Source organism: Electrophorus electricus, chromosome 10 (assembly GCF_041902795.1).
Source record: "Electrophorus electricus isolate QZ-2024a chromosome 10, ASM4190279v1, whole genome shotgun sequence".
Lineage (NCBI taxonomy): Eukaryota > Metazoa > Chordata > Actinopteri > Gymnotiformes > Gymnotidae > Electrophorus > Electrophorus electricus.
This window is the reverse complement of record NC_137506.1, coordinates 18,071,657-18,094,491: the sequence shown is the minus strand read 5'-3', so window position 1 is coordinate 18,094,491 and position 22,835 is coordinate 18,071,657. Positions and strand designations below refer to the sequence as shown.

The 22,835-nt window shown below is 44.6% G+C and overlaps 2 protein-coding genes and 1 long non-coding RNA gene across 8 annotated transcripts in view; 1 reads left to right on the top strand and 2 right to left on the bottom strand.

The window, feature by feature from the left end:
• Positions 1-4,586, bottom strand: part of LOC145659484 (uncharacterized) — a 35,054-nt gene extending 30,468 nt beyond the window's left edge. The window contains exon 1 of the long non-coding RNA XR_014125707.1: positions 4,449-4,586. This is a non-coding gene — a long non-coding RNA (uncharacterized LOC145659484). The remainder of the gene's footprint in view (positions 1-4,448) is intronic.
• tfb1m (transcription factor B1, mitochondrial) lies at positions 1,802-22,730 on the top strand. 4 transcript variants are annotated; one of them, XM_081722252.1, is made up of 9 exons: positions 1,833-1,865; positions 2,218-2,261; positions 2,869-3,016; positions 3,119-3,270; positions 3,393-3,501; positions 3,915-4,066; positions 4,552-4,671; positions 21,269-21,396; positions 21,711-22,730. In XM_081722252.1, exons 3-9 carry the CDS (start codon positions 2,884-2,886, stop codon positions 21,973-21,975), a joined length of 1,059 nt encoding a protein of 352 aa, XP_081578378.1. In that variant the 5' UTR covers positions 1,833-1,865; positions 2,218-2,261; positions 2,869-2,883; the 3' UTR covers positions 21,976-22,730. The 4 variants fall into 4 exon arrangements, with proteins under 4 accessions (XP_026857285.2, XP_081578378.1, XP_026857284.2 ...); XM_027001483.3 differs by having other exon boundaries at positions 1,835-2,088; XM_027001484.3 differs by lacking the exon at positions 2,218-2,261 and having other exon boundaries at positions 1,802-1,865.
• LOC113572157 (claudin-20) lies at positions 13,860-20,816 on the bottom strand. Of its 3 annotated transcripts, none has more exons than XM_081722256.1 (3): positions 16,186-19,151; positions 15,769-15,819; positions 13,860-15,235 (listed from the first exon to the last, which is right to left on the bottom strand). In XM_081722256.1, exon 3 carries the CDS (start codon positions 15,182-15,184, stop codon positions 14,414-14,416), a length of 771 nt encoding a protein of 256 aa, XP_081578382.1. In that variant the 5' UTR covers positions 15,185-15,235; positions 15,769-15,819; positions 16,186-19,151; the 3' UTR covers positions 13,860-14,413. The 3 variants fall into 3 exon arrangements, with proteins under 3 accessions (XP_081578382.1, XP_081578380.1, XP_081578381.1); XM_081722255.1 differs by lacking the exon at positions 16,186-19,151 and adding an exon at positions 20,203-20,816 and having other exon boundaries at positions 13,884-15,235; XM_081722254.1 differs by having other exon boundaries at positions 15,769-19,151.
• Positions 22,731-22,835: the final 105 nt, after the last annotated feature.

Genomic DNA, 22,835 nt, shown 5'->3' with positions numbered 1-22,835 from the left:
GCCATATAAATGAAATTTTAATTAGACTCAAATTTTTAAAAAATAATAGTTTATTCATTTTACAAATGTGTGATATATCTCAGTGAATAGATAAATGTTGATCCTATATTCAGAATAGATGTGTTGTGGTGATTGTTGCTGATTTTTAAAGGCAGGCATAGATGCATATTTCCATTTTCTAATACTAGAGCACATATGAGTGAAGTGTCTGCTTCTTGCATTAACCATAAAATGCTACAATATACATACTGAGGTAATGCTCATTTATCATTTTTAATAATGATTCACTTTTTTGTTCTCAACATCTGCCAGTCGACCTATGAAATTTAATTCCAAATCATTCTGTACCATTTAACCATTTCTACTGGTCCCTGTTTCATGACGTATCATCACAACATAAAGGGAAGCTGATGTTAATCTCAAATGGGATAAAAGATGGAAAAAAATGTAACACGCCGCCACTGATGTGTACTTTGTGAAGCTGGCTATAAAAGCTCAATACTGCAATGTGCACATTTAATTAACACTAGAGTTACTAGAGTTTCACATGTACAGTCAGGCCCACCAGCCAGAGGCATGAACAAGGTTCAGCTCACTCTGCTATCATACTGCGCCAAACACAGCAACTGAATTTATATTATATTATTAGCATTATGTCAAGCTATGCTTCCAAAGTGTTGCAGTAAACACCATTCCAAACAATTGATGTGCTGACAAATGTCTGAAAACAAGAGGCAATTTACACACACTTCTGATTTAAAGGAATGCTTGAGCCACAGTAATGACCATTTGATTAATTAATGAAGGGTAAAAGAAGGGCAGTTAGTATTTTCTAAATTAGTCCACTGGCTCCCACAGATTCTGTAGCTATGTTTAAGGCAAATTAAAGTGTTAAGTGAAGTACTGAATTATTCCTTTAAATGTTTGCTGCGGGAGTCTGACTGGTATATTAGTGGACCAGTTGGTGTGTACTTTATAGACCATCAGGCCACCGGGTAAGTAGACACTGACTTGGAATAAATCCAAGAACGCCACTGATGGAATAATTAAAGTTCAATTCAATTGTATTGTTTATATATATATATATATATATATATATATATATATATATATATATATATATATATATATATATATATATATATATATATATATATATATAATTATTATTCTTTCAGCCTGTGTCGATCCTGATTAAATAACGTATAGACAAACATCAAAGCCTAGTTAGAGAAACATCCACTCTGGTGTACCTAGCTAGAGAGACGGCCACTCTGGTATACCTAGCTAGAGACATCCACTCTGGTGTACCAAACAGTTGCACACGAATGACACTCCAGGTTGTATCTGTGTTTTGAGCATTTGCACTCTTAGGGGGTTATTAATTTTAGAGTTATGCAAATACAACTCGTTTGCATACATTAATGCAATAATTCGACTTAATCTAAATATCTCGTAATTTAGAAATGCTACATAAAAAGGGTTAAAAGTCTGCATTATGAAATGTGAAATAGCCTAAATCGGGCTACGTAACTAGAAGTAACTCAAAATCTATAGTTAGACAACAGTTTTTATGTAATGCAAAATATTACAATAGTAGTTAATGTCATTTAAACATGATTTGTAAGTAATCCGCCCGGCGCTAGATGCATTCATTATTAATAAACGATCGTTCTTACGACGGTTTCGACCCGCACTGGCTGTCATGCCCCCATTTAGCCCACAGGACATAGTGTTCAAGGGCAAAGGAAGCCCCGCCCAGCATTTTGATTGGTTGCTTCGGTAATACTAGCTATTTCATTGGACGGAAATATCGCCATTTTTGAGTTAAACCTTTACAACAGGAAGAGCAGATCACGGCACTGGTGAGGACAACGTGTTACACTGTACATCAGCTCAGTCATCTAATGTTCTTTTGATAAACGTGTGTGCGCTTATCGGTTCGGCTGCAGAGTAAAACATTAAGACGTCAAGCACGTATAAACGTTCACAGACGCACATTTTCGTAGTAACTTGCCTAGCTTGCTAGCAGGCTGATTAGCCTAGCCTGCTGCCTTATGTCCTGTGGTAATGTGGCGCTGATTCTTGGTAAATAAACGCATAACATGCCAGTTGTGTTTTTCAGAGATTTTTATTCTTCATAAGAAAGAGCTGACAACCTCCTTTAATAACCTCCTCCATTGTTTAAGATAGACCTTATGTATTTTCCACTTCTAGGTATCAGAATTCATCCCTGTATTCTACAGTATTCTAGTTCATTGGTATGTCTGATACTAACCTACTGTACTGTACTTGGATATATTCTATGAGTAAATGACAAAGCACTTTGTAAGTGGCTCTGGATAAGAGCGTCTGCTAAATGCCATAAATGTAAATGTAAATGTTTTTGTTGCTACAACAAACGGCAGTTATGGGCAGTTGAAAAACTACAGCGTTTATTATTTTATTAATTATTTAGCTGAATTATTTTTGTTTCATTAACGAACTTTTGGCGTGTGGTTTACGAAGTGTTATGAGAACACCCCACTAAAATAGTAGCTAGCGGTAGATACTAGTAGTCTGCCATTTCAGAATTGTAGTTTATTTTTGCAACCACAAGGTGACGCATCCGACCGTATTTTAGTACAATGAGCTATAACATATTTTTGTTTACAAAAACGGCTCTTATCAGAAATGAACTCGAATATATATTTGTTAAATGCAATAAGTCTGCTATGTTTGCTCATATAATCGTATAATGCTCTGTAAATGTGGGGGAAGTTTTCTGACTGGGATAAAATGTTTTAGTAGTGGACTAAAATTGTTTTTTGCTGCACAAATTGCATTTATGACCACTTTAGAATATTAAAGCAATCCACTCTGTCACAGTGTCTTGTCTAGGGAATGGCGGGGTCTGGGAAACTGGCTTCTTTTCGCCTGCCTCCTCTCCCCACCATAGGGGAAATCATAAAGCTGTATAACCTGAGAGCGCAGAAGCAGCTCTCTCAGAATTTCCTCCTCGACATGCGACTAACAGGTGAGACAGCCTGGAGTACTGCACTGTGAAATGCCACCTGCTGCATAAATGGATATTGATCGATTATGGAGGTACAATGCCATAATGTATGTGGTGTTGCAGATAAAATAATCCGTCAGGCAGGGAACTTGAGGAATTCAACTGTGTGTGAGGTTGGTCCTGGGCCTGGTGGTCTTACAAGGTCCATCCTCAGAGCTGGAGTAGCTGATTTATTGGTTGTGGAGAAGGACACACGCTTCATACCTGGGTTACAGGTTGGCAGATAACCATATATAGTACATGACAATATGATGTGGTATGACCAGTGTCTGGTTAGTTAGTTATAGCTGATACATATGTAAACGCTGAAGTTCTCCTGTATTGTGTGTTGGAGCAGCTCTTATCTGAAGCTGCACCAGGCAAGGTCAGGATAGTCCATGGTGATATTCTGAAGTATAGAATGGAAGGAGGTTTCCCAGCTCACATAGGAAAGACATGGGAGGATGGTAAGAGTTGCTTCATTTACATCTTGGTACACTTTACTGTTTGCATGGTTGAATGGTGATGTAAGCATAAATGCAAGGCTCTAAGCATAATTACCATCTCACTGCAGGGGGAAAAGTCTCAACAATGAGCATGTCTTGATGTTTTCCTTAAAGAAATAAGTGAACCAAACATAGTGGCAAACAATGAACAGAAGCTAGTAACCACCATGTAGTGCGATTTGCATAATGCTAATTTGTGGCTATTCGTCGTTGGCAGCATTGATATTTTTGATTAAACTACTTCTTTAAGCTTTTTTCCCTTCACAGCTTTTTACACAGATGACTTTTTTTCTCCTGTTCATAAGCCCTCAGATCGTAACTTGGTGAGTTGGTGAAATGTCCTGTTGAAGTTCTCGTATTTTGCATGCTGTCAGAGCCTCCCAATCTGCACGTCATCGGAAACCTTCCCTTCAGCGTCTCCACTCCGCTCATCATTAAATGGCTCGAGCAGATGGCCAGCAGAACTGGCCCCTTCGCGTTCGGACGCACAAGACTCACGCTCACCTTCCAGAAAGAGGTGGCAGAGGTGAGAGCAGGAGCAATGCGCTCGCCTCACTTTAGCGACGCCAACCTCAAGACTGGGAAGCTTTGCATCGTAGAGTCTCCTGTTAACGATGCAGCTTAAATGTCCTGCCATGCAGCAAAAGGCTGCATTGTTGACCTTTCTCCCTTTTGGTCTACAAATTTGGACCATTAGTATCAAAAGCACACCCATTTTTTTCCCGTAAATTGGCAAGGTTCAACACACTCTCTCTCCTCGACCACGGGCAGAGCCGTCACAAAAAGCATTTCGCTGCCAGTTATACCATATATGACTATGTACATGACAAATAAACTTAGAACTTTGGTTACTACAAACCATCAAGAAGCTTAATTTGCTGTGAATTATTCATTAATGCATAATTTACCTTCCTCCCTGTAAGGCATGTGTAAGTGATGGGTGTTCAAGCCATCTGTGGTTTCTGCCTTTCATCCATAGAGTGAAAGTGATTCTTTGCCCCTCTGTTACAGCGGTTAACAGCCAGCACCGGCAGCAGACAGCGCAGCCGCATCTCCGTCATGGCTCAGTATCTCAGCACAGTCAAGAACTGCTTCACGATCCCTGGACAGGCCTTCGTCCCCAAGCCAGATGTGAGTCTTTTTCTTTCTTGTCTCTCATCCTGTCTTTCTTTGTCTTTCATCCTGTCCCCTCCCCCCGTCACATGTTCATTTATGGGCGGTGCCTCATTAGCGCTGTGTTGAGTCAGATATCTGAGGTGTGACATCAGGACCGGTGACACGCATTGTGCATAATGATACCTGCAGGGCAGTTGGCATGCAGCTCTCTCATGTGACATGGTAATAAGAGTCACGCCTGTATTGTTGCATTTAGAATTACAAGCTGGTATATCTGATTTGTGGGAGGCTCTCATGCCCTCGCATAACCAGAGTGGTTTGTTGGGGAACATCCAAGGGCTTGTGGGTAAGAGGAGTTCCCTGAAAGTGGAATCGCTCGCGCTCAAACAGTGCCCTCATTTGTAAATATTTAATCTGAGCAGAGTGCATGGGAAATGGAGAGATGAAGAGAACGCAAGCAGGACGAGTTGTGTATTCTCTTAGATGTAACAGCTCCGATGATTATTTTATCACCCGCTAGGTTTTTCGCTGCATGTGAACAAACGGCGGCTAGTGTGGATTTGCTTGGCAGTGTAGACCTGAGCTGTTACAAATCTGTAATTACAATGCACACATTACATGTTTTTGATCTCTCAATTAGCACATTTTGAAAGATTAAGATGTGTAGTATGTTGTTGAAACATGTTCAGAAATGTTTAGTAGTAATATGCATTGGTCCATTTCTTTGGTTTATGGTGGGGTTTTTTTTGTTGTTTTGTTCAGCAAGGGAAGGCATAACGTAGAAAAAAACAATTGGCCAATTTGACGGACAGAAAAAAATCTTCACAAACACGAAGCTTAATTCTCCAGTCGGTTGCCCTTAAATGAAGCTTGATCACATTCCTCATTAAACACACGATGAACGCTTTCAGAATGCTTTGAAGTATGAATAAGATGCACGCAGGTTTGATGCTCATACATTTTACGTAACGCATCATAACAGTTGCCTCGCTCTGAGCTAGATATAGACGTGCAGTATAGAGGATGAAAAGGCATCATCCAGTTGCCTAGTTGTTTCGTATGAGAGAAGCCAGCGCCATCTCACAGAAAGCATACTTTTATTTTATTGCTTTGTGCTATGCATGGACATAGCAAATCACATGGGTCTGCAGTGTCAGTATTGTATCCTGATCCAAAATGGTCTAGCAGACAGCACGCAACTGTTTTACTGAGACGGAACACCGCTTTTAGATCCAAGCGTGTTCTAGTTTCACTCTTCTTAAAGTGCCCAGAATTTTCTCTGATATTGACTTGACTCTCTGATATTGACCTGGGGCTCTCTGATATTAAATTGGCTCTCTCAGACGTTTGCCGCAATGTGTTTGTTGCAGAAAAGTTAGGCTGTGCTTGTGTGGCTGATTTTGTCCTGAAATGGATGGACAATCAGTAACAGTATTTGTAATATGACTGTTTGCCGCACCCCAGTGGTCCTCATTAGGCAGATCGTATCATCTTTGAGTGGATTAATTGTTTCTTTATACTCTGTAATTCACAAAGGTGAATCATTTCTGTATCATTATCCTCCCCATGGCAAATTACAGCATGTAACCACTTGTGCTATTGTGGTATAGTGTTGTTTTAGCCAGAAATAGGCAGGTGTGGATTGGGACAAAGACCCCATGGTGCTGTGCAGCACGGAAAGAATGTGTTGAGGGGGTTCGGAGAAAATCTGTGCCAGGCCTTAGTTTCCTAACAGTGTGCATTATACACAATCTCCTGTCATGCTTTCTTCCTGGATTAAGGGCTGTGGTACAATTACTCTGAATGGCATTCCATGGCATTGCATGTTATGCATTTCATGAGTTATTATAGTCAAAAAGCTTAATTTCTTGTTCAGCCCTTTTAGAAGGTCAAAGGGAATCGGCATTAATTTTTGAGATCAGACTGACGCAGGTCTATTTATATTCATGGGCATTAACTGATATTGACGTTACTAGGAGTGTTTTTAATGTGGCTTGCTTTATGTCTGGCAGTCTTGTTTCGCCACTGAGAGTCTCCCTGTTCTGTCACAGTGAGTGACGGTGGACGTCCTTCTAGGCCGGCGTCCAGTGTGAGGCACTGGGACTCGTGTGCCTTAGGTCTCCCGCTATTCTTTGGTGCCCTCTGTCACACTCAGAGTCCCCGCCTAGCTACCAGTCACGTGGCTTTAACCGCAGATGTAACATATACAGTGACTGCTGATGACTGCTAATTTTTTATCTTTGGGATGAAAAACAAGGTGACTTCTTTAATAATCCATCAGCAGGTAACAGTAAGGTGAACTTGACTCTGGACCGGTGCCCAATCAGGATAAGAATCACCTTTTTCACCAATCCTTGTCAGGTACAGGACGCCTGGGCCTAATTAATCAATCACCTTTGTCATTCTGTAGTAAGAACTGATTTTAAATAATTTCATTACTTAGATCTTTAAAATATGCCTGTCTGAGCGAGATTGATGTGTGTCACTTGTTCGCCTTTGCTAAATTGGACAGTCCTTAACGCAGTTCACTCCTCTGCCTCAAAGGTTGTGCAGTAGAGCTTCAGAGTTAGTGAAGGGCTTTTGCTCTCGCTGACCTGCTGAGCATGTAAAGAAAGGCAGGGTGTGAGCAGAACTGCTGCTGCTGCTGCAGAGTCATCACCATACACACACACACGCACATGCACGCAATGGAAAGTGGCCAGATTAATGACAGTGATTGATCTGGCAGAAGTGTGAAGAGTATCTCAAACAGATGGTTGTCTGGGTGTGCTGAGTAATGCCTGATTTAGGTAGACCACCCCCTTGCCCCCTGCCACAGCCTCTAATCAGAAGAGTAGAACCAAATCCATACAGATTCAGCAATTTGCATAACATTGCATATTAAACTTTAAATCTCATGTGCCTAATTCCAGATAAAATCACTATAATGTAAGGCTAGAGCTCCAGATTTAGCATTTTAAGATATACTTTTTTAAACTTTTCTGTAAAATATAGGAAATTTCATTTACATTTGTACAAGTACCATAATGAGTACTAAAAGAAAAGAAAAATATAATCAGAACAATAACTGAACTGCAGAACTGGCCAGTGAATTACAAACCTGGTCCTTGATAAATGGGGTCAGTTTTGGTATCAGAGGGGTTCCATTCAAATAAATGGGGTCAATGAGGTATCTGGAGTATATGAAAGTTATTCCAATGTCTCTGAAAACCTGTGGCACCATTCTCTCAGTATATCATAGTCCCAAGGTTAAATCTAAAAATACTCCTTTAAACTCCTATTGGCCCCTTCTCATTAGTAATTTGGAAACCATGGCGCTGAATTACAGCTTTAAACTAGTTTACTTCATTTTGTCAACTTAAAATGAATTGTTTAGAACAAGAGTATGTTAAAGTGCAAGGTTGTTGAAATAATGAATTATTTTTTAAATTGATTCATTATTTAGTAATCAGTTGACAAATTGCGCAGGCTCTGTGAATGCAGAATCGGTTTCTTGATGTTGCCTGGATTCTGGAGAACTGTACTGTGGACATAATGCATCTGGGCACAAACAAATAAAAGGGCTCAGAAATGGTGCTTCAGCATGGGACTGCTTCATATGAAATAGACTGGCATGTACAGTCCCCTCCACAAGTTTTGGCATCCCTGGTAAAGATAAGTTTAAAAAAAAAAACCTTTGGTGAGTTATCTTAATCATACACATTAAATTAAACCTTTAATTGAAGTAAATTTATTCTGAGAAAAAGCCTTTAACAAAACCATGTGTCATTTATTACTTTGTATGGCCTCTTTTTGCCAATAAAACAGCACTTTCTCTTCTAACATCTTTTACTTAGAACATCTAGGTTGAGGTCTAGTGATTTTGCAAACATTCCTAGATCCTGTCTTGTGCACGATTCTCTTCAGCTCACTCTACAGGTACGATGTGGGATTTAGATCAGGGGACTGAGATGGCCATGTGTTTTGGATCATTGTTCTGATGCTAGAGCCCATTTTTAGCTTCTTGGCAGAGGCAGACAGATGTCTATTTAAAATTTTCTGGTATTTGTTGGAGTCCATCATGCCATGTACCCTAATGAGTTTCCCAAGACCTTTGGAGAAAGAAGAGCCCCCCCCATTATCACAGATCCTCCACTGTCCTCAGTGGGCATCAGGTTCTTTTCAGTGTAGTCATTCTTATTTTTCCAACAAACCTAACGAGTGGTTGTAGCCAAAAAGCTCAACTTTTAATTTAATCTGAGCATAGAACATGGTTCCACTCAAAGTCCCAGTAGCATTTAGCTAACTCCAGGTGCTTTGATTGTGGTTTAATGACAGGAAAGACTATTTCCAGATATGTCTTCCAAATGATCTGTTCTGATGGAGACATGGTGACCCCAAGACGCTACTTATTCCATAACTCTGCAGTGGTGATTCTTGGGAATATTGACATTAAAAAAAGTAAAATTATAAGTGGCAAAAATGCTTCAGTTACATTTTGCTTCAGTTACATTTTGAGTATTTCTAGTGGTGCCAATAATTGTGGCATATGTGGTTTTGTTTAAAAAAATTATTTCTTGATTAATATAAAGATAAGCAATTTACTTCAATTAAATGTTGGATTTTTCTATTTTTTTGTGTGTAAACCTAAGCTAATTCACCAAAAGGTGAATTTATGACCCTTTTTCTCATCTTTAGCAGGGGTGCCAATGATTGTGGGGAGGGCTATATCTGAACCATGCTGCCATTCCCAGCTACCACACTGACCACACAGTGTGTAGCAGCATCAAAATCAATGCAAGCTTTTAGTGTGTAGCTTGTAGTAATCAGTGCATATTATTATTGTTACTTGGTTAAAAATGACACATACTTTGAATTCAGAGCAGATGGCTCTGTCTCTGCATTGTTGTGTTATGCTGCAACACCTCCCATATTGTGTTCTCGTTATGGAAGTTCTAGCAGTGGGAAACAGAAAAGCTTATTTGGCTAAGCCTCTAGAACAGTTGTTTGCTCAGAACGAGCAGAGTGCATTTTTATAGCACGTGCACAACTGACATCACCACATTTCTAAAACGTTATGAACAAGAGCCAGCCATGCAAGCACACTATAAATATCCCTGACACCCTTCTATTTATTACATTAATTGGTTGAAGCTGATGTTCAGTCTGAAGTATTAAAAGCTGTGAATCGTCAGATAGCATTATTGTCTTGTGGGCTCTCTAGTCTCTGCAACCCTTCCTGCCTGTCTCAGCAGTTTACAGCCCATCGGGCAAGGACGGTATCGCCGCTCCTGTGAGCCATGCTCTAAGCTTGGTGCAGCTGGGAGACATGGGAGCCTTGATCAGGGCAAGGTCATTTTTCCACTGTGTGTGTTTCAAACAGCCATATTAGATCAGCCATGTCTTATACCGAAGAATGGTCTGATTAAGGGCAAAACGCTACCTTTTAACCATGGTGATCAATAGTGGAGCTATAACTGACTGTCCCCAGCAGATTATTATAGCCAACCATTACCGCTGATGGAGACTGGATGGTGAGAGTATAGCACTGCTCAGTTCTATCAGTCATACACTTATAAAGGCGACAGAAGGAATACAGACCATTTTTCATACTTGCACGTAGAGTAATGAACATGTATCGGGGTGCCAGTGTGTATTACAAATGATTCTCACTGCTATGTGGCACAGAATCAGATGCAGCTCAAACGGAAGTTTATGTAATCTCACAGAGGGTGTCTAGAATTAGCGCCTATGCTAAGAAGCCCTAAGGATAACTCCCGATCCACAATCTGTTATGACTGGAGGATAGGACAGAGCCCTTTGAAGCAAATGTAGGTTAAATACATAGAACTCATCTTATTACAGTTCTCCCTTGTGAGGGTTTTTTTTTGTTTCATAACCAGGACAGTCACCCTTGAATAATCAGGGCTGAATAAATGTTTGGACCACAGAAAAAACATCGACGTGAGGAAAAACTCCACATAAATATAGATGTAATTGAGCATGATGATCACGAACGGATGTCAGTCCTCGGAGGTGCAAAGAGTCGGTCACAGGTATCTGTACACACAGACAGATTCCAAGGGACCGTTTATAAAGTAGTTTGCCAAGCCTGCCGGAAATACCTATGGGCTCCTCGTGCTGAAAGCAGTTGGTCCGAGATGGCAGACCTGTGAGGAGGACGCAGGGTGCTCAGCCCGTGTGACGCAGTGCTGAGAGAGCCAATTTGGGCACCGTCTCCACTCTGTGGAGCGCTATCAGATTGGCTGCACTCCGCTGTAACCTGGATGACTAACCTGCTGCTGCTCCCCAGCCCACGGAACCCGTTGTGCAGTCGTTCCAGGGTATTAATGGGAACCGATGAAGATGGCACCACAAAAAACCCGTCAGTGCCTCTGTTTTGCAGCAGCAGCTCACTGATGTCATGACTATTGACAGCAGTGGGTTTCCACTGGAGGAGTTGAGAGCCTGTGTCATAATGAAGGGCTGGCTTTCTAAATTCAGGCGAGGCGAGGCCTGATGCAGTACAGTGTCTTTTAGTGTACTCCTCTGCTTTTAGCCTTTTTAGGTCTGTAACTGGAGAGAAGGGGGAGAAAGCAGGAGGGAGGGAGGGGTGAGTGCACATGTACATACAGACACAACACATGCAGGGCATGAACAACATAACAGTTCATGCTGCACAGAAACAACATAACCTCAGTGATCAAAAGAGTAAAAACAGGCTCTTGGCAGCATTGCATAGTGCCTTTAGAAGCAAAAACCTACCCAACATGGACCATTTTATCAAATCAGACTTGGGCTTCATAACATGTTGCTTCCACAAAATAGTTTTATTAATAAAAATAGAACTACTTGCACAAGCAGACTGAAACAACAGTAGAGGAACATTTGAACCGTAATTCTCTGCAAAAATTAGGAAGTGCTGAAGCATCCACAAAATAAATAAGCTGCATGTATCCAAATGGGAGCCATTAAATTTGTCACCAAACAGAACTGTGGCCACTCTGTTTTGATTAGGCCACTTTAAGCTCACATTTTAATGTGCTAATGAACAAGACTGGACTGGACAGCTTTAGTTTCAACTGGTATACGTTACCAGAGCAACGGGCATACTTTTAACACACATCTTTCTATTTACATTTAATCTGAATTTCAGTTTGTCTTATTAGCCATGTATCGCAAAAAAAGAGCAGTAAAATGGGGTTACATAAGTAAAGGTATAAAATGTGCTGTCTTCTTATAAAGAAGAGTCACTATAAACATGCCTGGGCGTTAGAACTGAGACAAGAACTGCATATTTTCTCAAACAAACAAAGAGTATTACGGAAACTCAAATAAGCTGCCAAACTGCTTTATATACTGCTCTGCAGAACTTTAATGGCAACAGAATCCCAAAGCATGAAAGACATTTTATTTGTTTGTTTGCTTTTTAAATATCCTGACATTTTAAAGCCTGTCGAGGTAAACCTAAATGGCTTATGATCGGGAAGTGATTGCTTTGGAATAGAAAGGAAAAACCTGAAAGTAATGTTAGTGCGACGTAAACTTTCATCTCTTCTGACAGGACAGAGCGATTTTCTTTCAAACAACCAAATAACCTTCATAACTTTAGTCGTCTACAAGTGGGACATGATACACGGACGTGCTTTTGCAAAAATGGAGGCGGATTTGGCACACTCCCACTTGAACCATGGCAGTGTGAGGGGAGTTCAGGAGGGCACGAGGAGGGCACTTATTGCATTACGGACTAGTGGTGCACGGGCAGTCATTATGGTCCAGGCGCAGGCACTCTGGGCTGAGGGGTGGGATAATCCGCCCCAGAAGGGCAGTGCCATGCCCACTCATCTTGCCCACGGCAGCCTGCAGGGGGAGGGCTGGGCCTAGCCATCTGTTTGCCCGTGGGAATCTGCCTGAGAGGAAGAATGCACTGTGACATCCATCACTGCCAAAGCCAGCTTTGCCAAAGCAGAACAACATGGGAGATGCGCATTCCTCCCCTCAGCAGAGCAGAGAAGCAGGGCCACAGAGAAGCAGGACCACAGAACCCAGCACACACACACACACACACACACTCACTATGTCGATGCGTGAGGAGGTTGGGCGGTTGCGAAAGTTCTGTGTTGGCTTTTTGTTTTTGTGCATATGCATCAGCAAACCTGCTCACGACATGCAACTATTCTCTCTCACTGCCTGGCAGCATCCATATGCATGCTGCCAACAAGGAAAGGAGGCTCGGGGGTAGGGGGTGACACTGAGACATCACTGGGGCTTAAGACGAGGCGCTATCTCCTGCAGGTGGAGATCTGACAGCAGATGCACTGCTGACGAATTTGGACATGAACATTGACTGGCTCAAACCCTAATGGAACAAAGAGTGCCGTTTGATGAAAAAGTAGACAGCACACCGCTGTTACGTGGAACAAGGATGCCAGCCTCACTGCCTAGAAACCGCTTCCTGTTTTCTGCAGGAGCGCCTACATTTCTGTTTTTGTAGAATTCCAAATGCTTGGCAGATGATTCATGCTGGTAATGTCCAAGCAGTGGTGACTGGACAACTGGGACAGATGTTGGAGACACTGGTTCCCAGCTGGGCTAAAGTGACTCAGTACAGCTTCCTGTTCTATGAGACAGCAATCGCACTGCCCTCCACAAGCAATGAACAGAAGAACACAGACCCCCAGACAATATATACAGACATATTTGGGTGCCAGATTCTGTTTCCATGGCAGTGAGAAGCAACGCGAGTAAGAAGCACACGTGTGTGTGTGTGTGTGTGTGTGTGTGTAAATGTGCGCGGGTGTATACTTTTGTGTGTGGGTGATGGAACAGCGAACAGCATGCACTCAGCCGGTATGATTTTGTGTGGGACGAAATGAGAAAGCACTGAACAGCAAAACGTCAGGGTTGTCTGCTCATCACATACAGGCATCACGTCCTATTCTCCATGTGCCTACCAGAGTGTGCGTTTCTCAAACCTGACCCAGCAACCCCTATTCCCTCTCCTCATGTTTCTCTACCAAAATAATCTCAGTGGTGTAATGTTATTTAGATTTTTTTTTTCTTATATAGGCACAGGCAATGTAGCTACAACTCAAGTCTCTACCAGGCATTCCACTGCATTATGCACAGGCTCCAGACAGCATGCTTAGGTAGAATATCAATCATTCTATCAGCTACCAAAATAAGACAAGATTTCATTAGGTCTACTATTTCTCAAATGGACAGGTCCAGAAAACCACAAAGCCTTGCAAACTGGCTTTCCCATACTATTGCCTCCAAGAGACATATTGCCGACTTACTTTGAACAGAGGTTAGCAAAAGATTGTTAGCAGCTAAATGATTGCTTTTAATTTCTAATCTTTGGGGAAATGATGGGGGGGGGGGGGGATGAAGGGGCAGAGAGAGAAATTCCTTATAGCTAATCCACTCCCCAAGGAATTCCTAATATGATTTACTTGGATGTTGGATAGCTGCGTTTGTTTTAGTGTCTGCTCTCTCCATCTCGGTCAGTGCTCCGAGCTGCCGTCGCAGTGCTCTTACAGTGCGTGTCAGTATTCACCATACGTCCATTCCAAGATGCCGCTTTAGGGAATACCTCGACCGCTTGTGCTTGCTGATTGGAAAAGGAGGGGTGGGGGCAGGGGCGAGTGTGTCGAAGTTATTGTCCTCCTCCCCCCTTTATGGGGTAATCACCAGGGGCAGGGGGCAAGCCGTCGGCGCCCCCAACCACCACCACCACCACCACCCCACGGGCCCAACCGCGCTGCGCAATCCTGGCCTAGACGTAGTCCTGCAGGCTGTAGCCAGTCTTGTTGTCCAGTGGCGAGAGGGAGCAGTACTGGTGCTGGAGCGGGTCCTGGGGTGGCGGCGCCTGGAGCAGCTGCTGCTGCTGCTGCTGCAAGAGCAGTTTGTCCGGGGGCAGCAGGACCAGGTCCTGTGGCCCGTGTCGCTTGCCCGAGCACGACAGGCAGAAGATGGCACCGCCCACGAAGAGGAAGCCCGCCGAGATGAAGGCCACGTAGACGGCGCCGCCCGGCTCAAACTTGTTGCTCTCGGGCACGTTGGCGTCCAAGAAGGTGACGATGACCTCGTTCGTGTACCAGGACGCGGGCACGAGGCAGAGGAAGCCGGAAGCCAGGAAGCAGGCACCAGCGGCCAGGGCCGCGTGGCGTTTGGCGCGGCGTCCCCCGCCCCAGCGCGTGCACTTCAGGCCCAGCGAGGCCAGGCACAGGCCCAGGGCCGCCAGCACGCACGACAGCACCATGGTGGTGCGTGCCGTCTGCAGGTAGGCGGGCAGGGCCAGCACCGAGTACTTGAGTGTGCAGCTAAACATGCCCGTGCTGTACCAGGTGCAGTCCATCCACAGACCCTGCATCTGCGAGATGGCTGTGATGATGTTGGAGCCCACGTCCGCGCTCACCTTCCAGTTGGGCAGCAGCGTGGCCACCGTGGCGCCCAGGATGCCCAGCAGTGCCAGCACGAAGGCGAAGATCTGCGTGCCCGTGGACGCCATCCTGCCGCGTCCGTCCTCCCAGACACCATTCACCATTCAGTCCGCCTCAGCTCTCGGCAGCAAAACCTCCTCAGCACCGGTGCCTGCCTGAGGTAAGAAAGAGAGAACTGAGCGAGTCTCCTCCTCCCTTCAGCAGACACTTTTCCTTCACTAGGAACAAAGGGAAGGCAGCGTTCAGACTGATGAGAGAGCTGGTTCCTGCTGATTACTGGAGAGGGAGACCCTGATTCTTGATGGTGCTGTGCCTTTCCTTCCTGTCTATATTATGCTGGCTGCAACTGAAGCTGTTACGGAGAGGAGAGCTGAGTTTATGCTATCTGCGCTGCTTCACTATGTACACTTAAAGCTGCAGTGTTCCCAACTGGGTGGGAAAAAGCTTAAAGTAAAGCTGCAGAGCAGCGAGCCATACAGTCAGGTAAACCAAATCATGTGCCTACAGTAGACGTTTTCCCTGCCATTTAAGCTGATCAGACGCGCGTTTCGTTTCGCTTCGCTTTAGAGACAATAATGGCAGGATCATCGTGCTAATGTCCGTGGTTTTAACACCTACGACATGCTGAACCGTCCCTCCGTTGTATGTGTCGCGGGCGTGAGAGCGAGCGGAATGCAGAAAGCCTTACCTCGGTTGGTGCAGAGCGCGCTGTGACGCGTCAGGGTCTTCGCCGTGGTCGCTGAACACAAACACACACGCAAACACACACAAACAGCAAAAACAGTGTGTGAGGGTGGGCGCCAATTTAACCGCGCGGATCCATTCAAAGCCTTGATTTCCTTAGCAACAGCCCAGGCGCCCGTCCCGGGCATGGACCGCACATGCTGGCTCCGTGCTTTTGGGAAGAGGCTGTTTTCAAAGCTACGTCACGGCAGCCTGAGCTGACAGATCCTTCATTTACGGCTTCGCCTCAAGTTCGCGGAGAAAGTCTTGTTTTTAGCTAGCTAACGTCGGACTCCTGTGTTGTCGATCTTTTTTTGCTGTTGTCAGGCATATTCGTTTTGTTCTGCAAGGCGGTGCGGTGTAGATTTTAGACTTAACTTACCTCTGCCCACTTAGTACTTATCGGGAGCCGTTATGTTTTATGCCGTTGTAACCTGCATAAAAACCTTTCTGGCAGCTACCTAGCGTTAGCATAACAACCAAGCTTTTATGGTTTATGCGAATTAGCAAAGCGAATTTACTAAAGGCAAATCTCGCTGGCTATCATTAACAAGCAAATACAGAAATCGGACAATACAGCGGTTTCGTATTGACTGTCTTGCTTTTGTAATCCTTCCAAGAGTAGTACACTGAAAACAAAACAAAAAAAAAGTTGTTTCGCCCTGTCCAGTTTCTACTTTAATAGTAACCTATAAACACGACCGCGCTTTTCATTTTAATGGTACCCACAGCATGCTGGGATTTTTTTTTAATGCGAAGGATGATTGGTGTTTATTCGAGTTTAAGATTTGAGTTCTTACAGTTGCGTTTTTATGTGAAATTATTACTATACAAAGTGCATGCTTCATCTCTCGTCCCACCATCTGTCTGAGGTGTTAGGCATGTCAGAGGACTTCCCTCTTCCTCTAGTCTCCAAGGTGATTCCTGCCTTTGGCCTCGGTACAGCACCTTATTCACCCGTGTCTAAAGCAGAAGCATCTGCATGCCCTTTACAAGAGGGTACATTCCCTGCTGCTGCCCCAAAGCCTCCTCTCCCCCTTCCCTCCCCTCCCCTCTGCAGAGGACGTAGAGGAGAGGGAGGGGAGTGGCTATTCGGCCTTGGTTCATGAATGACAACGAGGGCAGAGAAGGATAAAACGGAGCAGGCTTATTTTATAAGGACATGGTGTCACGACAAATGGAACACATTTAGCTCTACCTTCAGTAAAAGCAGTGTGCTACTGGTACCACAAACAAGCTGGGAATGTACCGGGTGTCTGTTAGACCAATGGAGCAGGAGCTTTATTGCTTTTTTTTTTTTTTTCTTTTTCATTGCAGTCCCCTTCACTCAATCAATACTTACACAGAGGAAAGCGAACACAAACCCTAGCAACAGCCCACACTCCTACATTTGGTGATGCTGACCTTCAGTTGGCATGTTTGTGGGGCCCACTGGGTTGCAGGGATGAAAAATGGTGTAGGTGTGGGTTTCTTTAGTGGTATTTGTCACCAAAGAGCGTGTAAGTGCTTATGCTAAATCGTCAACTACGTGGGGAAAGGCTGTTAACGTGCCCAGGGAGAGCAGCTGTGTGGGGTGGTGATGTGTGAAGGTACAGGAAGCTATTATAAGTGTGGTGCCTCAATTTTATCACGATCCTGGTGTTCACTGAGGATTGACCAGACACGTGGATCGTCCTTTCTCTAGATGAGAGATTTTTATGTCCAATTTGCATTCACTTTTCCATGTGATTGGTTTTTTTTTGTTTGTTTGTTTAGGATTGCACCAAAGCCCTTCATGTTTGAGAGTGGTGCCTGAAGTTGTCATTGGATAGCTAAGCTAGCTGCCAAAATAGCCTTGTTTTATATGTTGTGGTTGTACTAAATGTGCTATTGTTAATAGACTAAATATTCTGTTGTGAAAATGCCTTGAGCACCTTGATTTCTTGTTTGCCTTTATTGTGCAGTCAAGTACTTCCCTCTCATGACAGGTATTCAAAAATAACAGGACTTTCTGCTTGTTTTTCCCTTTCGAGCAAACTATAAAATGTTTCCCTGCCTGTCCATCTCCACGCGTCTTGTCACTTGCACGTTTCAAGGGCTCGTATCCTGGAGAGCCTCACTTGGGGCGAGCGTCTGAGCTGAAACATACAGAGAACAATCAGCACTTTAGCTTCCCATCCATGCCTTGGGCTGATCGTGGCGCGTGGGATGTGCCTTCCAAAAGAGCTGCAGCCCCCCCGCCTCCTCCCAGCCTCAGACACATGCCTACATGCTAGACCTTCCTCCGTTCTCCTCCCACTACAGTACAGCCTCATAGCCACTGAAGTGATTGTTCATCTCTTTGGAACATGCCCTCTTGATTAAGTCATCTCTCCATGCAAGAGCCCCGTTTTTCTTGAGCCCTGTTGGTTTGCATATATCCCAGACGTATATTGCATTGTTCCCTGGGTGTTACATTAGGAGAAATGGTGACCAAAGTCCTGAAGAGTTGCCACCACCATTTGATCATTCACAATAAGAAATTACTGTTCACACCCCCTTGTGGGTGGAGCACTGACGCTCAGGTGAAAATGGGTAATGGGACTTTGAGAGTTATGGTGAGCAGTTAGGGCAGAATGCAGCGTCGTAGGTTTGTCTATGTCCTGTGAGGAGGTGGCTAATTAGAGTTTAATGTGTTTTAGTTGAATTGTTTCAGTCACGGCCAAAAGAGAAAAAACTGGGTAATTTGGAAGTCCACAACACCAATAACAAAATAATTTATAATACAACAATGAAAGAACCATTATTCAGTTTGGTGAAGAAAAACAAACAAAAAACCTCAATCACCTTTCTGGTAGCTTGTAAATCAATATATTTCAGATTAGCATGTCAGAGACCATAAAAAGCTAGTAATTGCACTGCAGCATGGTTTGATAAACAACAAATATCTGGCAATATGTAATTTATCACAGAGTAAGTGTGTGCCTTGTTTCAGAGATTTCCCAGGGCTATTGCTTCAGATCGCATATACTTTGAGAGCAAAGGAAGTGAACATTGCTGGTCACTGTGCTTTAATTTATGCACACGGCACACGAGCACAGCAGCTGCTGAGTCTGCATAAGTGTCTAGGTCTACGTAGGAGGGAAAAAATCTAATTGAATTATCTGAAGAAATAGCAAGGTTTTTTATTATTACATTGAATGTAGAGACTTATTTGATAAGACACTTTGCCGGGCAAAATGAAGCTGGAGATCATTAGTAGTTGGAATTTGCTTGGCTTCCCCCTTTCTTAATGCTACGATGAAGCCGACGCAACAAATTACAGGTACAGCTTAAATTCTTAAAGTTCCTTCCCACTCCTTAAAGCAGGCTGGATAAATGGGTGTCGTGAGGAGAGAGCGTGGAAGCTTTAGGAAGGTTAAGAAGGCGCTTGCAGGTTGCAGTGCTAGATCTCCACTTAAATACGAAGCATGACATGGGGGGGGTTGCATCTTCAAGGCAGCCAGGAAGGGAGGGGAGCAGGTGCACAGAAGGTGATTTAAGATGAAAGTTCCCCATGTGTTGAGGTTATCAGAAAAGGATTAATGGCAGGAGGTGGATATATTGCTACCGAGTGAGGCCATGTAGCTGCCGTTCCATAAATCGCACTCTAGAATGACTGGGACAGCCCGGCTGGCTGAAAGGCTGCTGTCCATACAGTCGCAGTGTTGACTTCCCAAAACCGCCCTGCTAAATCAAAAGGTGCAGAATATAAATGGCCTAATTACTTCAGGAGAGAGCAAAATTAAAGGCATTCTTTTTCCACTGCCACTCTGCAGCGAGTGAGGGGGAATCGTCTCCATAAGGTGTCGTGCTTGCACGGCTAATGCAGAAGGGGGCATTTTAAAAAGCGTCAGCCTCGCCTTTGAGTGACGAGTGGCTAAACTGATTTCCTTAATGTCTCATCTCCTTCTGCCCAAGCAGTTCCCCTGCGTCGATGGCTTCCGATAGCCACCGTCACAGTTAACCTTGTCCATCATTCTCGGCGTAACGCGTCAGTCTTTGCATGCCCAGAAGCAGAGGTGGCATTCCACAGCCACAGTTCCACAGCCTTGTCCTTAATTGATATTATAAGTAGGAGGGATCAGCTTTTTGTGGTGCTGGGAACGGGATGTCCTGCTTCACTGCAGTACCAACAGCTCAGGCAAAAACGAACAGCACACGGAGCTGGTGTAGAGCCAAGCCAAGTGCCGCCCGGAAGAATCCGGAGCAAATCCATTAGGATGCTGTTTTTTTTTTGTTTTTAACTTTCTCTCCTCGGACTAATTAAGTTTCAGCCCTCCCTCCAAATCCCCAATACGCCGCCCCTTTTCCCAGCCCCACAGCAAGAAAGAGACTGGAACAGCAACAATTCCATGTTCAGTGCTAAACAGTGACAGGAGTAGACACTTTAAAGACATACCTGTATGTGGCGTAATCCACTGCCGTCCTCCTGTTACCATTTCTGTATCCTCCAGCCCGAGCGTTGCACTTGCACTCCCTTTAGTCCGTTTAGTCCTTGGATCTATCCACCATGAAGGGCTAACAGAAGTACAATACACGGGGCTGAGCGCCTCCCCCCACCCACCCCTCTGCTCTCCATTCAGTGAGGGTATCCCTCCAGTCGCCTTCACTGTAGGTCGCCCGCTGCCACCAGGGGCTCTGGGCAAAACCAAGACTCCTTTTGAAGCTCCATGCGAGAACCCCACTCCCAGCCCTCCCACGGCACCTGCTTGGATCAGGCAGGGACGCTTTAGCTCGGGCTTCAGCAGCTGTCCGCTTTTCTGAGAGCGCCGTGGCGGTGTCTTTACGCACTATTTTTTTTAATTTATTTTTGCTCTTTTAAAAAGAAAGAGGCGTCCTTCAGCAGGGGAAGAAGGAGACAAGTGAGGAAGGGAGGGAGATGTGAGGAGGAGCAGGGCTCTGCTAGCTCTGGCACGATTACTTCCACAGTTCGTCATATCAGCTAAGCCCTGACTGGGGGATTGGATAAGCAGCAGGGAAAGGGAGATGCAAAGGCCAGCCATCAGACGCGCCCCCACCCCCTGACCCCCGCAGGAGTAGAGCATACACCTCTACTCCACACCAATCCCAACACCCCACTGTGATTTCCATCCTTCAGTCGGATTACAATAACCAGAGGCTGCAAATTGTGTCTGTATCAAGGATATGTCATTAGCTGTTTAAAGATTTGGCGAGCTGCAGAGTAACTTAGTAAGGCTTAGTTAGTATTCATATCTGAAGAGGCTTGTTTTCGTGGTCCTCAAACAGGTGTTACTGTGGCAACTGGAGCAGGCTTGGCATCACATGCTGCGTCATCCCCCTCCTTTCCTGTCACTGCTTCTTCTATCCGTCCATCTCTCAGGTTTTGTGTGTCTGGGAGTAGCGGTTTACTTTGGGTGTGACGTCTCCCTGGAACACCGTCTCCCTTCATGTACTCCTTCACGCATTTGTATGTTGTTTCTGTTTCCCATGGCATGCGTATGTAGGTGGACGTGGGGGTGGTACACTTCACTCCTCTCGTTCAGCCCCAGATCCAGCAGCCATTTAAACTGGTGGAGAAATTGGTCCGGAACGTCTTCCAGTTCCGTAGGAAGCACTGCGACAAAGGACTCCAGTAAGTGCATCGTGCCTTTCCTGCTACACCCTTTCACCTCCTCACCTCTCCACTCTCCTGTACTTTGTTGCTTATGGCTTTTGTCTAGTTCGGTCCCTTCTGTAGAGCTACACGCCTGTTCCTCTGTCAGAGTTACTTGGGGAATTCGTAGAAGTAGAACAAAGGAAGCCATGCAAGAGAACACTGGTTAGGACTCACGGGGGTGTCAGAGTGATACAAGGATGGCACGCTCCTTATTAAACACCTTTCCTCATTCTTAACGCTGGTCCATGGTGTCATTGGTGTGAGTGCCATGACGGCCTTTCCTCCTGCAGGATGCTTTTCCCTGAGGCCCAGCGGCCTGAGCTGACCCACGAGCTGCTGCTCCGTGCTGACGTGGACCCCACGCACCGGCCCTTCGAGCTCTCCATCAGCCATTTCCGGGCGCTGGCAGACGCCTACGCCGGGCTCTGCGAGGAGCACGAAGGCATCATCGGCTACGAGTTCAGAGAGGAGCTCCGGCAGAAGCGGCATCAGCACAGTAGGCGACGCGGTGGAGAGCCTTGCGCTGGCAAACCGATAAAAGAAGAGGAACCTTAATGGCTGGCGCTCGCACAGGGAGAGAACAGGATGCTGAAACATTTTCACTGCACTGGGGACACAAATTCTTCTTACTGTTCCTCTTAGTCTCCCGGGTGAAAGAGCGTGGCAAACTGCCAGCTGAAGTGCAAGTGTCGCAGAACAATGGGGGGAGTTCTACTGGCCATGGCTTGGTTAGGACGGACCTTGGGCAAGAGTCGCCTTAGAACAGCTGTAGTTCAACAAGTGCTTTGTCTAAAAGCACTGAACAATCCAAGTGGGACTGAAAAGTGGCAAAAGATTTTTAAAAAATGTTGCACCTGTCCTGTTCCTAAATGGCAACAGTGATATAACACTGATATAAGGCCTTTTCTGAGACAAGGAGTCAAAGCAAAGCCAATATACAGACAACTCAGATAGAAAAATAGAGAAGGCGTTTCAGTAATTGAGGCCATTTTACCTTTCTCTGCATGATCACTAGGGAATTAAATCTTGCTGGTGCATGCAGGTACTCTAAAATGCTGTCATACTGCAAAGTTATAGCGATGCTTTAATCAGCTCACAGCACACAGTGGTTCCATTATGTCAAGGTTCTCAGAGAAAAATGTTTTTCTATCCATCAAAGACTTCTGAAAGAGAACCTTCAAGGCAAAACCTTTGAGGCATAAATGCTAAAAAAAAAAAAAAAAAAAATTCAATGGCAAAGATTCTTGTTCATAGTTTTGAAAGAAGAAAAAAACTGAAAAGGCCAATAAACCTGTGACATACATGCACAATGACTGTGTGGATTGTTAACTACTGGTTTTTCATTTTCAGAGTTAAATTTTCTTTGCTAAACCATAGGATGGTCTCTTGCTTCATCTTGATACAACAGACCTGCA

Coding starts and splice junctions, on each gene's coding strand:
- tfb1m (XM_027001484.3), top strand. CDS start 2,884: ATGGCGGGGTCTGGGAAACTGGCTTCTTTTCGCCTGCCTCCTCTCCCC. Junction 3,271..3,392: donor GCTTCATACCTGGGTTACAG/GTTGGCAGATAA, acceptor GTGTTGGAGCAG/CTCTTATCTGAAGCTGCACC. Junction 4,067..4,551: donor TCCAGAAAGAGGTGGCAGAG/GTGAGAGCAGGA, acceptor CCTCTGTTACAG/CGGTTAACAGCCAGCACCGG.
- LOC113572157 (XM_081722255.1), bottom strand. CDS start 15,184: ATGGTGAATGGTGTCTGGGAGGACGGACGCGGCAGGATGGCGTCCACG.